At 34.5% G+C, this 15,314-nt stretch overlaps 1 protein-coding gene across 5 annotated transcripts in view; it reads right to left on the reverse strand.

Moving 5' to 3' along the window:
• Window positions 1–2,123: 2,123 nt before the first annotated feature.
• Window positions 2,124–15,314, reverse strand: part of botv (exostosin like glycosyltransferase 3) — a 203,210-nt gene continuing 190,019 nt past the window's right edge. Inside the window, exons 1-6 of one of the 5 annotated variants that reach the window (XM_073989127.1) lie at window positions 7,943–8,571; window positions 7,744–7,869; window positions 6,873–7,686; window positions 5,983–6,806; window positions 5,082–5,918; window positions 2,124–3,482 (exon numbers count right to left, since the gene is read on the reverse strand). In XM_073989127.1, coding sequence (XP_073845228.1) covers window positions 3,378–3,482; window positions 5,082–5,918; window positions 5,983–6,806; window positions 6,873–7,686; window positions 7,744–7,869; window positions 7,943–8,230 — 2,994 coding nt within the window. In that variant the 5' untranslated portion in view covers window positions 8,231–8,571 and the 3' untranslated portion in view covers window positions 2,124–3,377. Of the gene's footprint in view, window positions 3,483–3,845; window positions 4,083–5,081; window positions 5,919–5,982; window positions 6,807–6,872; window positions 7,687–7,743; window positions 7,870–7,942; window positions 8,572–15,314 lie in introns of those variants that run through there. The other 4 variants (XM_073989130.1, XM_073989128.1, XM_073989131.1 and 1 more) reach the window with 4 other exon arrangements.

Genomic DNA, 15,314 nt, shown 5'->3' on the forward strand with positions numbered 1-15,314 from the left:
TTGCTATCGGTAGAACTTCCCGACTATTTTTCTTTAGTCGCTAACTTACCGGAAAATATCATTGTTGACCAAAATTAGAAGCATTTTTATTTATTTATTTATATAATTTACCTTATATAAATATAAGATAATTTGGGAGAATAGCATTAGCAACTTAGGCCATCAGCTATCCAAATTTATTTACAGAGTACTTTTGGTATAATGATTATAGTACATATTAAATGTGTATTTTACAATATGATATAAATTCAAAAACTGCATTGACATTTTCAACTGTAGGAGTTATAAGAATATCCATTCCTTTGTTGTGTAGTATTAGGTTGTGTTCTTGATGCAGAGACGGGCATTCAGAAAGGATGTGACGGACGGTGCAAATATTATTACATTTTTTATACTTAACATCGAAATTCTTGTTCAGTAGGTGTAAGTGTGTTGAAACTGTATGACCCATTCGCAATCTTGAAAAAGTTCTAATGTTCCTTTTCTCCAATTTGGAAGAATAAATCGGCAATGAATTATCGGGATTAATAATGATGTAATATTGGTGCGTGAAACTCTTGTACTTTTCATAAATATAAGCATTTATTTCTGATTTTATAACTTTTTTTAAATCAACTTTTTCTATTAATGTATCTGCCACTAATGGGGCAGAGCAAGCATATTTTGCTGCAATATCAGCATATACATTTCCGGTTAGACCAACATGTGTAAAAAAGTGTAATTTTGAGTTTGTTATCAATTAACAAATCACGTATATTATTAATAGATGCCCATTTGTTGTTTGCGATGTTGGATACAGCTTTTATAACAGATAAACTGTCCGTAAATATAATGGTTTTTTTTGCTGAATTCTTAGCGATGTTAATGGCGTGTAAGATTCCAGCTGCTTCTGCGGTAAATATAGATGCTGTGTTTCCTAAAATGTGTGCTCCCAGAATCTGCCCAGTATTGTCGACAACAGCATATGCAGTAAATGAGTCATTTTTTGATGCGTCTGTAAATAACCATTTCGAATCCATATTTTTTGATAAAAAGTTGCGGTAATGTTGTTCGAATATTTCGCTTGATGTGTTTGCTTTTACATAGGCAGTAAGATGTAAATCGCAACTGGACTCAGGAAACATCCAAGTGGGGTATTTTTCCTTATAAGACGTTAGTTTTTCTTTAAATGACAAGATATTATTGTGAACACAGTTATACATAACTGATTTATATTTGGGCTTGCTAAAAGATAATTTTGGTGACTATTTCATCTAAAATAGATGCGTTTTCAGACATAATCTTAGGAATAAGCATATGTTTGGATTCCAAATATCGGTCTTCTATGGAAGGTAATCCAGATTCCATATAAAGGATATTAATGGGTGTTGTTCTGAAGGCGTAGATGCTAGCTCGAATGCAATCATGATAAATAGATTTGATGTGCTGTAGGGTAGTTTTTGGGCTGTTTCCAAACAGAAAAAGTCCATAATCAATTTTGCTGAGTACCAACGTTTGGACTAAGTACGTTAATGTGGTTATGTGTGTAAAACTTCGACCAGCCAAATATTTAATAATATTTGCCCTGCGGACAAGATCCTTTTTCAAACTGAGTATGTGTTGATTCCAACGATAGTTTTTCTCAAAGATAATTCCCAAGACTTTCAACTTATTTACGCTAGGAAAGACAGTGTTGTTGACTGAAAGTTCTAACTAAAATAATGAGTTAGAAAATCGCGCTACAGAACCAGATAACTGAAAACCACAACAAAGGCTGACTTCCGTATCGTCAGTTGCTGGGCAAATGACTGCAAATGTGTGAAGTATTATATTTTTTAACGCCGCAGTACTTAACAACTGTGAAGCTACGTGTTTCAAAAAGTCAAAAATACGCATTTTTACGCAGGTACAAACATGTATCGTTTTTATTTCTGATGCATTTAGTTGCATTTTCCAGGAACAATGCATGAGTGTGGAACTGAAATATTTTGACGAAGATTAAACAAACAAAGCAACTGATGATACGGAAGTCAGGCAATCTAACCTAAATGTCTTAATGTAAAAAAAAAATGCGAAATCTGAGAAAAATAGCCTATTTTTAGGCACAACAATTTATTTCACTTGCCCGAGAAACAATTGAATAATTATGTACTTATGTTCGTTTTATTGGGTATATTTATTACACGACACACATATTTTCATAACTACATGTGTATGCACTAATTATAGGTATGTATAAAAATAAATTTGAAAAAAAATATTGAGTATATTTATTGATGCATATTTGTTTTAAATTATTACGGTAAAAATATTTTAACTATGGAATATTAAATCGCAACAAAATTATCAATAGGAAATTATCAAAAGGTGAAAGAAACACACTTAAGTACTGGACAAAACATGTTTTAAAACTTCGTTAACAAAAAGAGAAATTATTTTGAAGTTAGAGTAAAACGAAAGGTGGGATATTCTTAAAATAAAAAAAAAATTAAAAAAAAAAAACAAAAACGCTGCCAACGAATCATATACAGTGCTTAAAAACATATACATATGAAACATATACTCAAATACATTTCACTAATAATGGGATTTAATAACAATAATAAAATTTGTCTATACAAACAATTTTAGACGACAAAATTTTACTCAAAATATTTTTTTTTGACTGAGAAGTACCAATGATTTATTTTTTTTATTTAATTTTACTAATTGTGTGTCTTTGAACAATTGAATTGAATTGGATGGAGAGTTTTGTTTTTCTTAATTCTGTAAATTTGAAAAATTGCAATAATATCTAATTTGTCTAAAAAATTAAAAACAAACATATTGTAAATAACAGAAGATGTGTGTATATGTAGCTGTTTTGTTGCATAATATATATAGAAGTAATCATAATATAGCAAATAGTTGTATAATATCTCTATATGCATGTATAATAATGGTATGTACATAAAATTATATTATATAAAAATCTTTTAAATTTCATTACACTATAATTGTTTTTATTATAACTTATAAATTATGAAAAAAGTGTTAAAATCCCTAATATATGTAGTGTATTTAAATTAAAACTAGTATGACACATTGCTACTGAAGCTTTAAAAAAGCAGATTTTGCTTAATCTTAAATACTAATTTTCCTATAATTGTAATATGTTGAGTTTAAAAATTATTGCACCTTAATAGTAGTTTAGTTTAGTTCGTTATTGTTATTCTTAATGGAAATAGTACATTTTGTATGTAGGTATGTATAATGCGCATCACTTTGTTGCGAAATAAAAATATTCTTCTTCTATTTCTCAAAGAAGAGAGAGATTATTTAAAACTTAATTAGAAGCTGAGTTAGTTTTGTTTGTTTTAGTTATTCTATATGTGACTTACAACACTGTCGTATATAATTTAAATATACTTAAAGCATTTTTGTTTATCGTGTGGTATACGCGTCTTAAATAATATCGAATCGGCTCGATATTGTGTGTTTAATAATGGCGTATAACCAAAGACCTAAAAGTAAATAAAAGAAAGAAAAGGTTATTGATATATGTACATATAGGGGGTAAATTAAGAGAGCAGATATGATATAATCTGTAAAAAGGTAATTTGGTTTCATATCCTATCAAAATGTTCGATGCCAAGGATGCTATTGAATCATGGGTGCAAGTGATCTGGCGTGTCATCTTTTTAGCATTTTCACTCATGAATTTTATATGAGCGTGACCACCATAAGATGACATTCATTTTCGGATCTTAAGATGACATTCATTGTCGGATCTTAAGATGACATTCATTGTCGGATCCTAAGCATGTCATTTTCACCAACCCTTTGGCATGTCTTGTTTAGAAAATGGAAAATTCGGTATTGAAATATGATTTTCATGACAAACCAAACTCTTTATTAATTCATCAGCAATTTATCAGCATAAAGTTTACACCCAAAATTTAAATTTAATCATCGTCGCTGCACCGCAACAGAGTTTACTTCGTCCACTCTCAGCCACTGATTTTGTTTCATCTTACAAAAGCTTTTATATATCTTCTCATCACCAGTTCAGATTTCGACATGGACTCCAACAGCACTCCATTAAGAATTTCTAGTTCGTGAACCTACATTTAATTTGTAATTTTGTAATTTTATAACAAAAATTTTGGAAATGTATACTCTTTTGTTTTGATGTCGTTACTTGTAGGGATGTACAAATCGACTTGTTTGTTTGTAGTGATCTGTACAAATGATTCAAATGCTGATGAAAATATCGGATCTTTCACGACTTCCTTTGCATGGGTTTAAATGCTAATGAAAAGATCGGATCTTTCACGACTTGCTTTGAACCAATGCAAAATATGCCAAGAAATTTCGTCCAATCATACTTTGGGTCCACAACCATTAATTCGATGAGGCACATTTTTGATCATATCAAAGTATATATACCCTCGCTAACTAAAGGCTCAGGCCATAAAACATGTACATTAGGGTTATAACTTTATTTTTGCAATTTTTGCATATATTAAAAATACCACCGCATAGCCGTGTAGAGTATGAAAAACTACTATGAAATACGGTGTCATTTGTTCTCTATCGCGAAAAAAGTTTCCGCACCAAATGCATTGAAGTTCAATAATGCGTTATTTAATTTTATTTGTCATAATGTCATATACGCTTTTTGTAATAACTTATTTATAGTTTTAATCTAATTTAAAATCAATATCAAACCAATCTGGACCATTTTGTTATGAAACCGCGACATTTTATGGCATTTAATGCACCTTTGACAATATTTAAATTTTTTTTTTTTCTTTCTAAACTCGCGAATTTTATGTTTGTATTTATTGCACCTATCGGCCAAGAGAATATTTGGTCATTTGCAACGAACTCGCGAAAGTTACAGACTATTTTTAATGACTTTGCCTTTGAGAATATTGTTTGTTTTCTATAAATATTTATTCAAACAAAGCAAATTCAATTTGTTTGGTAATCGCAGTCGGTGCGGAAACTAAAACACGCGTTTTCGTTATCAGGACAATATTCCGCACATGGTACTGGCGTGGTATTTTTTTGGTTATATCCCTAATGTACATGGTCAAAATAATAAATATTTAACTTACTTGAGAAAAGAAATTTATACATTTATGCCGTTCCTGGAAATGAGTATCGTCTTCACTCAAAGATACTGGACATCCTGGACAACGGAATGTCCAACGCGATGTTACTTTTACCGGCGGTTTTCGTGTTATGTGCGATACAAGAAAATTCATGGCAATATCTTCACAGTTCATATACTCGTCGACTTTGTCGCGTATCGCTTGTGGCAATTGATACGTATACAAGTACATATAGTATTTATGTATGAACGCAGCTCCGGTCAAGACCATACTTAATTCACAGCTGTAATTCGAATTGTAATTCCAATGATGATTATCATTTAAATCCCATGCATGAAAACGGCCAGGAAAACCAACAACACGATCACGATGTTCACGCCACACTCGGAAACCAAAGAGTATTTCATCATGCCTTAAATGGGCATCATCATCGACCGAAAGAACAGCTTCGGTTTCAATAACATCGTATGGTAGAAAACGATTATTGAGAGAATTTCGAGGTGCTCTAACTACAGCGACAGGTACACCAATATCAGGCCAACGCAAATCATCCAATGGAGGTTTAGGTGAATTCCACACCACCACTACTTTGTGTAAATAAGGTAAGCCGTAGAGTCTTCCCAACGAATCCATCAGTACTTGTTCCCTTTCATATGTTAATATCACAATGGTGAACTGTTCTCTAGGATAATTACCACCTAATGCCTCGCTGAACTCTTTGCCAGCACCACCACTGCCCTTGCCAATTGGACGGAAACCCATGTGCGAACCCATAAATTTGGCTTCGGATGGCAGTACAGGGTCGAAAGGCAATTGAGGATACATATAGAATGGATCGATCTGCAACATAAACAAAAAATATTTTTACCAACAATAATAACACTAATTACATGGCCTGCCTTACCCAATCATTCCAAGCCTCCCTTGATTGCATCCTCAATATGGTGTAATTACGCTTGAATGCAGGACTTGGATATGGAGGTTCCATAGGACCCAAAGATTCCTCAGGTTCCGTATCCATACCCACTGGCGGATCCGATTTTAATGGAATAAATGTATTGTTGAACACACTTTGGGCAATAACAGGCGGTACTGGCCTGGGTGGTATACCCAAACGATCTCGCAAACTAGCTATTACAGTGTCCACTGTCGCTTGTACTGAACTCAAATATCGCTCCCAAACTAAGCGGCCCTGACGACGCATTAACAACAGATCACCATCCTGTATTGCTCTCAGCAGAAAATGCAGTTCAGTAATGCGAGCTTTAGGCAATAGCAATGCTACTCTGCGCCAATCTATCGTTTCACTGTACGGCAAACGGACCTCATCGGCTCCTAGAATTACGGGTATGGCACCAGAACGTAAAGCCTCGTAAAGACGTGCCAACATTAAAGTAGAACTAACCCTTCTTTCTAAGGGTGGCAGAATTAAGGCAAAAGTAGATTCTTTTAAAATCTGTTTACGCGACGAATCGGTGCCACATAATGCCCAATCGACTACAGCATTTTCATCCTGTTGTTCTGTTGCTGGTACACATTTAAATTGCAAAAGAAATTTATCCAGTGTCGGACCTTTTGCCATTTCGGTGAGATGATCCAATATAAAATCATCTAGGGGATGAGGTGATTGTAAGGGTTGATTTAATGGTCGCATTTCTCCTTGAAAAGAAAGAAGATAGGCACGACGTGCAGGTACCATTGCAGCGCATTCCTGCCACACATCACCACCTGAATATTTTTAAAATTAAAATGAATACTTTAATAAAATGTTAAAATTTAAAAATATATAATTACCTGGAGGTCCCAGGATGGGTGGAACTATCAAATCATAATTTTGTCTAAATTGTATAGCCTCGAACGATGACTGCACCACTATGGCACGCATAGTGTTCTGATTGAGCAATGCATTGGTGGATTTTGAATTGAGATTTCTCCTGGCCAGATTCAAGAGAACATGATTGCGACCATCACCACCCCAATACGGTAATTTGTAAATCTTGTTCATATCAATGGCATTGTACTTATCCACTCCACTATACAATGAATTACTTTTCTCCTTTTCCTCCTCCTCTTGGGCTGCGTAACGATTGTTCTTTAACGATTCATGTTCATACAAAGCTTCGCCAATCAATACCAAATAGATACAGGCTTGTTTGGGATCTCTTACAATGTGGGCATTGTATCCTAATGTTTGTTTGATGGTTGTTCTTAAGAAACCATCAATTTCATAGCCAGGTTTTAGAACGCTGTAGGTGTCTGGGTCATAGAGATAAACGGGAAACCCGGACGTCAGACTACAGCGTGAGTGATCAAAACAATTGTGCATTTCACATGTGGCCATCGTTTGCCTCGATGTGGCAGGCATGTTGCGAGGTAAGGCATTTGGATACAGTGTACGTGGTAGTGCTAAGTCTGGAGTGTTTCTCTGCACAGCTTCTTTTTGGGCAACTTGTGCCTGTTCAACGGATATTTTCAGTCTCTCCAATTCCGTCTGTTCTCGCATCAAATCTTGTTTGAGCTCCTCAATTTTCTGATTGTATTGCCCGATATCGGATTGAAGTTTTTGTCGTCTAGCTTCCAATTCTCGTAGTTCAATGGAAACGGTGCTCTGTAAATGAAAACTAATGTTAAATATCAATATTGATAAATCATCTGATTGAAGTACTTTAATTCTTAGCAATTCCTCTATTCTCATTTTCAAATCACTGGCTCGCATTGAGCTGAAATCTTCGTAGGCGTCAAGTAATGGTCTTTGTCTACGTAAATCCAGTTGGGGGACATCACTGTCGGGCTAAAAAATATAAAACAATACAAAAACAATAATTGTCACATTGTCAATTCTGAAGATTCACACAATCTCTTACATTCAATAAATTTCTGTGAGCAAATAAAGGCAACAGCACCAACAACAAAAGTATTAACAATATGCTTTTATAGATCCGATAGTGTCGAAACCAAGAATTAAAACTACCACAGACAACGGAAATGAAACTACCCAGTGAAATTGTTGTTGCCGAGCTTGATGGCGCTGATACCATTGTAGATTTTTCGACTACTTCCAACAAATGATAAGTGCTGATATTCGATGTTGAGGATGAAATATGAGACTGATGTTGTTGTTGCTGGCCTGTGTTATTATTGGTGGAGCTCATTTTGTCCAGTGTTTTTTTGGGTAGCGAAGGAATATTTGTTTTTCCGTATTTTCGTTTATTAACATCTACCCACCATTTTGATGCTTTTAGACCGATTTAATTGTTAATTTTTCGCGTAATTATTAAATAAAAAACCAATCTATTCTAAACGTCCACACGAAATGATGAGACTACAAAGTTCCTATTAGAATAACTGACGCCGCGAATTAAGAAAATAAGATCAAAACGAAGAAGTGATAAAGAACGAAATCAAAACAAAACCACAAGGGTTTTTAGATCGGAAATGACTTGTTTGCAGGGAGAATGCGAAAACAGCTGGTTGCTTTGATTACAAAGTTGCCACATATTTAGGATTTCACGGCAAAACCTAAATTTGTGCGTGTTGCGTGTGCGTTATTCAAAACAAAAACAAAATACACCAAGACCTCGCTTTGCGTCGTAGATACGTTCCAAAAAACACGCCTCAAAGTGAAACGACGCAAAGCGTATTAAGATTTTTTATGGAAAGCCATGTAAAGTTCGGAAATAGGTTCCATAGTCCGGTCAAAATAGACATTGAAATAGCAAAAATTCCCACTGAGCTGAATTTTGGTGGAGAGCTAGGGTTTGCCATTAGAAGCAATGTCCTAAAAGTCCCCATCGATCTTATGTGTGCAAAAAAAATTATTCGGGGTCAAAGGTCAAATTTTAAGGGTTTTTAGGTTTTCGGATTTATTTTTGGAAAACGGTTGATCTAATCAAAAAGTGACTAAAGTAAATATTGCAGACAGAAAAATTATCTACAAGTTTGACCTTAATAATTTTTTTCCTAGAAGGAACCATTCTTGAGATATAGCTGTTTTAAAAAACATATGATTTTTATGCACTTATAAGGGAAATATGCACATATTCAGACGAACCGGCTAAAATAAGCGAAGTAATCGGGTCTGTCCCCCAAAAAATATATATTTTCTTGAAGAGCGAAATTATAGCTATCTTCTAAAAAAATTCCAACATAATCGGAGCGTGTTTAGTAGAGTTATTCAGTGTTAGAATCATTTTATGCAAAAATAGCCCATTTAACCCACATGTATAATCGAAAGCCCAACGGGAACGATCCCAACGAAAACTCTCCGATTTTTATCAAGTTTTGTCTGAAGATAGGGATTGTTGCGCTGATTACGGAAATGTATAATTTTCAACGGTTGCGGATCCGGTTCGCCGGTTATTTGACCAGAAAGGCCAAATTTAAAAACCGGGTTAGACCCGGTTCTACTGAACCGATTACTGCAAAGTGGATATCGTTTGAAAGCTTACGGAAGTATCTAACACATAGTGTCTTTACTTTAACCGGTTCGCCTCACAATGTACTTACGCGGCTAATTTTTTATTTGACCTTTAGATTAGGGATAGGTAAGTCGACTTTCGGTTAATCGATTAATCGACTTTTTGCAGTCAAAAATCTAAAAATCGTAGTCGACTTTTGTCTGGAGAGAAAATCGCATAATCGACTATCTTGTGATCGATTTTCGAGTTTGCACATAGATTGTGGACTTGGCGGTTTTACACTTGTGGCGGTTTTACAGTTTCAAAAGAAAAATCGAAAATCGACAAATAGTCGATTATAATCGATTTTCTGCGGTTATGAAAAAGTCGAAAGTCGAGTTTTAAGACAATTGAAATAATCGCAAGACCGAAAAATCACATTTTTAGTTTTAGACCAAAATCGAAAAGTCGAAAAATCGATTATTGCTTTCAATTACCTATCCTTACTTTAGATCGCGATATCTCGAAAATGGTAAGTCTTTTTTAAGAATCATAAAGACCACTCTTGTAGACAATTATGGAATCTACAACTTTTACTTTAGCCGGCTTTTGCTAAGTCTTGCCGTTTTTGAGAAAAATTCAAAAAAAAAAAAAACTGAATAATGCCTCCAAAAATGACCTTTGACACCGAATAACTTGTTTTGCACACATGGGATCGATGGGGACTTTTAGGACGTTGCTTCTAATGGCCAACCCTTGCTCTCCACCAAAATTCAGCTTTGTGCGAATTTTTGCTATTTCCCCCTTATACGCATGTCTATTTTGACCGGACTATCCAGGGTGAAAACACTTTTTAGGTAGAGAAATTACCTGAACAAATAGGAACCCTAAATGCATATAACAAAACGTTTACCTATGTTCTGCATTTTTTGTTGAAGAAGTTTCTACATCACTGGGAACACTAAATACCTAATTATAGCTCATTCGAAATTTAATGGAGGTTCCAAAATAACCCACATTTTTGGCAAATTCTTGAAAATCATGACATTTTATGAATGTTATTCTTAAAAAGGCTTAAATACTAACAAGTATCAACAATATTAGGCGTAGAATATCCCTACTAGGAGGATTACCATATGGAACAGGTCATATTACTTGTAAACAAGGTCCTATAGGTCTTAAACCGGAAATATCTGAAAACTAAGACGTTTTATGCGTTTTTTAGTTTACGAGGACGGACTGCCATCAAATACTACAGCATAATTAGATCAGAAGGGTTGCTAGATCGATAAAAAAGTTACCAGGTTATATAAACAGTGAACGAGGCAACCTGGGCCCCGAAACTGGGCACCGAAGTTTGTTTTTTTACTTGAAATTAATTAAGAGATAATGACATTTCATTAAGCAATCGGCAATATCGCAGTAGGAGACCAATATTGCTTAGAAATGAATGGGGTAAAGGTTTCGACAATTTTCAGAAATGCGTACTTAGACCTATTGGACACATTTCGTGCTACTGTAGTAAGTTTTTAAGGGCAAAATTATGTTGATGGGTAAATAATGCTTCAGTGTTAGCATGGAAGCAAAAAACTTAGAGAATTCCTCTGAACTCGCTATAACAGTTGAAATCGGAGGTCTATTAAAAATCAGCATAGACTGACAATATCTTATATATGCATTTCCAAGCGATTTTTGTACTTTTATGTCGTATTTTGGTTTATGTTGGAGAATTCCCTTATCCCTTAATTCAATTTGAGTTAAATAAACAAATTTTAAGCCCTGGTTATGGATCCAGATGGCCTCGTTTACTGTTTATATAACCTGCCACATTTTAGTAGATCTGGCAACCCCCCTGATCTAATTGTTCTGTAGGTAATATTTATTGTAATTGATGGCAGTCCATCCTGGCGAACTAAAAAACTCTTAAAACGCCTTATTTTTCAGATATTCCCGGTAGAAGACCTATAGGACCCTGTTTACATGTAATATGACCTGGTACTCCCTTGGTCCGCATGGTTACCCTCCTAGTAGGGATATTCTATGCCTATTATTGTTGATACTTGTTAGTAGTTAACCCTTTTTATGAATAACATTTGGAAAATGTCATGATTTTCAAGAATTTACTAAAAATATGGCTTATTTTGGAACCTCTATTAATTTTCGAAAACATTTATTTGACAGTTTGAATTGTATGTAGTTATGGGTTTTCGTTATTTTTTGTTGTACTACGTGGGTCAATTTTTTATTTATACATCCTATCTTGTCTTTTCCAAGCCTAACAACTATTTTTTGCAAAAAACCCGACATTTTTATCCCAATTATCAGTCATTTTTTATAAATTAATACAGAAAAATGTTTGTTTTCTTGGGTCGAAAACAATAACTTGACAAACTGTACCTGAAATCGAGCGTTTCCGATGTAGCCCATCTTCGAACTTGACCTAAGCTCAGACCAAATACATATGTGTACAAAATTTCAGCCATCTGCGTCGTTTCACTTTGCGTTGTTTTCGAAGTTGCGTCGTTGCTTAGCTAATACCTATTTTCAACATGCGTCGTTCGATTTTCGATGTTGCGTTGTTTTAAATTTGAGTGTCAAATTATTTTATACCCTCTACCATAGTATAGACGGTATATAAAGTTTGTTTTTCCGTTTGAAACACATTGAAATATTTATTTGCGATCATATAAGCTGATTTAGCCATTTTCGTCTTACCGTCCGTCCTTTTGTTGTAATCACGCCATCTTCCGAATGATTTGAGATAGATGGCTGAATTTTGGTACACATGTGTATTTGGTCTGAGCTTAGATCAAGTTCGAAGATGGGCTACATCGGTACCTCCCGATTTCAGGTATGTTGACCATTTTAGCTACATCTTCAGCCCGAATGAGCTATAATTTGGTATTTAGTGTTCCCAGTGATGTAGAAACTTCTCCAACAAAAATGAAGAACATAGGTAAACGCAAGATCTATTTAACAGGTCACGTAAGTAGCACAACAACAACTCTATTTTGGCGAAAATTCTTCAATATGTCAAAATGTTTGTTTATGTTTTCATACAATTTATTCACAATAACAAAATATTTGACAGATTGAAACCAATCAGCTGGCCGTTTTACGCCACCTTATAATTTCATCATGGGTAAACGTTTTGTTATATCCCTCATATAGCGATACCGCCAGATTTCAATTATTTTGTTTTAGCTACATTTTCTGGCCGAATTAGACCAAAATAGCTGTAATTTAGCGTTTAGGGTTCCTATTTGTTCAGGTAATTTCTCCACCTAATTGTGGACATAAAAAAAAAGTGTTTTTCACGCTGAAACCTATCTCCGAACTTTACATGACTTTCCATAGAAAATGTTAATTCGCTTTGTGTCGTGTTTTATTGGAACCATGGCCCAATTATAAAGGTCCTCTCTCAAAAACAAATGATTTTGATTTGAGCTGTCAAAATTCATATATGTCATTTGAATTCGCTGTGAGGTAGAGAAATGCCAAACTGTAGAGAAGCAGGTAGATGTATATCGAAAAAAAAAAAAAAAACAAATCAACTTTATGTTGTACACGTAAAATGTCAACATTTGTTGTGTTTTGTATTAGAATTTAGTTTACAATAACTTATTTTGGCAGTTAAAGACCGATCAGTTGGTATTTTCTGTTACGCCAAACAAAAATAACTGCGTCAACAACTTTTTCTCGGAAAATTTTATGTATGCATCTACCTTAATTCACAATAAAGAAATTCGCCTCAAACATATTCCGTGTCGCCGAAAACAATTTTTTCGCCTTTGTTTATGAATTTTAACCATGGTACAATAAGAAAGGTAGATGCATCGGCGAATTGCTACAACAAAGCAACTTTTTTTGTAATGTAAACTGTAAAAATTTTCGCCAAATGCTCTCTTGTTGTCTCTTTTAATCGCTTGTGTTTGCCTATAAAGTGAAGAAATGCTATCTCTTACTTACCGAATCATATGGTTTTTTGTTTTGATTTTTCATGGCGAATTCCTAGTTTTTTGACGTTTTAGATTCGATCAGCTGGGCTGAGGCATCTACCTTTCTAATTGTACCATGGTACATGGTACAATAAGAAAGGTAGATGCATCGGCGAATTGCTACAACAAAGAAACTTTTTTTGTAATGTAAACTGTCAAAATTTTCGCCAAATGGTCTCTTGTTGTCTCTTTTTATCGCTTGTGTTTGTCTATAAAGTGTAGACATGCTATCTCTTACTTGCCGAATCATATGGATTTTTGTTTTGATTTTTCATGGCGAATTCATAGTTTTTTGACGTTTTAGATTCGATCAGCTGGGCTGAGGCATCTACCTTTCTAATTGTACCATGGGTAGAAACCATGGTACAATTACTTAGGTAGAAACATAGGCGAATTGCTACAACAAAGCAACTTTTTTGTAATGTAAAATGTCAACATTTTCGGCAAATGGTCTCTTGATGTCTCTTTTTATCGTATGTGTTTGTCTATAAAGCGAACACATTTGGTCTGTTCCTTTACTTTAAAAAATGGTAACAGTGGCAAAAAATGGTAAAAGTGGTGAACTGGTCTCATATAAATCGTATGCTTGTTAAAGTAAAGGAACGTTTTGCAGGTTAAAAATGGTAAGAAATGGTAACCTCAGGCAGGTAAAGGAACAAAGCTATTCTATCTAGAGTTGTACAATCTAGTTCATTTGAAAGATCTAGTTCAATAGCTCAGCTCTTTAAACTGAACTAGGTCAGTAATCTAGTTCATAGTTCACTGTCCAGTTCAATCATTCGGCTAAAAATCGTTCACCGGCGGCTCTTAATCGGTCGTTTGATGAAAACGCATACATACACCAAATACAAACAAACAAAAGACTAATATAATGTTACGGAATTAGATTTAACTAATACCCTAGACAGACGGCAGCGTTAATTTGCATTAATAACTGTATTTAATTTTGGCCTGACAGACGACAGTTTCTGCATTTACGAAACAGCTGATTGCTGTTTTGTTGTTGTTTTCAATGTATTTTTTGTTTTCCTTGTGTCTCATAGCATGAATATGCTCTCTCCTCCATATGAATATGGGCTCTCTTCTACGGCATTGCCATATTGAAATACCTAAATGCGTTTTAAATGCAGCTCGATTTTGTGCATTAAGAATGTGGATAATGCACGAATTAATTTGAATTACGGCAGTTAATGCAAATTAACGCTGCCGTCTGTCTAGGGTATAATGTCCGTGTAGACGTTGTTTTATTCCCCGATACGATTTGTACCAAATAAAACAGGGTTCGTTTTAGATTACGTTTCTACAATGCTTTATTTACTTTATTACACTTATTCAGAACCGACTTTAATTATTAAGCACACAGCAAATCTCTAGTTAGCACGCAGCTACTCTTTTACCGATCTGTTCAGTTCAACGCTTAAAACACAACTCCACTCGTCATTGCCAGTTCCCCTGTATTTATACCCCAAATTCTCCCTGTCCGAGAAATATCTAGAACATATGGCAACACCTCGAATCTGTACAACGAACACACAGACGCACATTCGCGCTAAGAGAACAACCATACTCACATACATACATGGGGGAATACAAGCGGACGACAAGCACAGTAATGACGTAATTACAACAACAAACAAATGCAAGAAATAAGAAATGACAACTAAACGATAATTACAAACAAAAGCACATTAATGAAAGGTAAAGTAACATGTAGAATAATGAAGAGAGTTCTACATGGTAGTTGTTGTTGCTTAAATAGAGTAACTGCGTAATAAAAACTTTACGTTACAATTCAAATTTTTAAATTAACGGAAATTAAACTAAACTAACTTAAACCTATC

The sequence above is a fragment of the Musca autumnalis genome, unplaced genomic scaffold (genome assembly GCF_047663935.1).
Source record: "Musca autumnalis isolate F117 unplaced genomic scaffold, ASM4766393v1 scaffold_5, whole genome shotgun sequence".
Classification (NCBI taxonomy): domain Eukaryota; kingdom Metazoa; phylum Arthropoda; class Insecta; order Diptera; family Muscidae; genus Musca; species Musca autumnalis.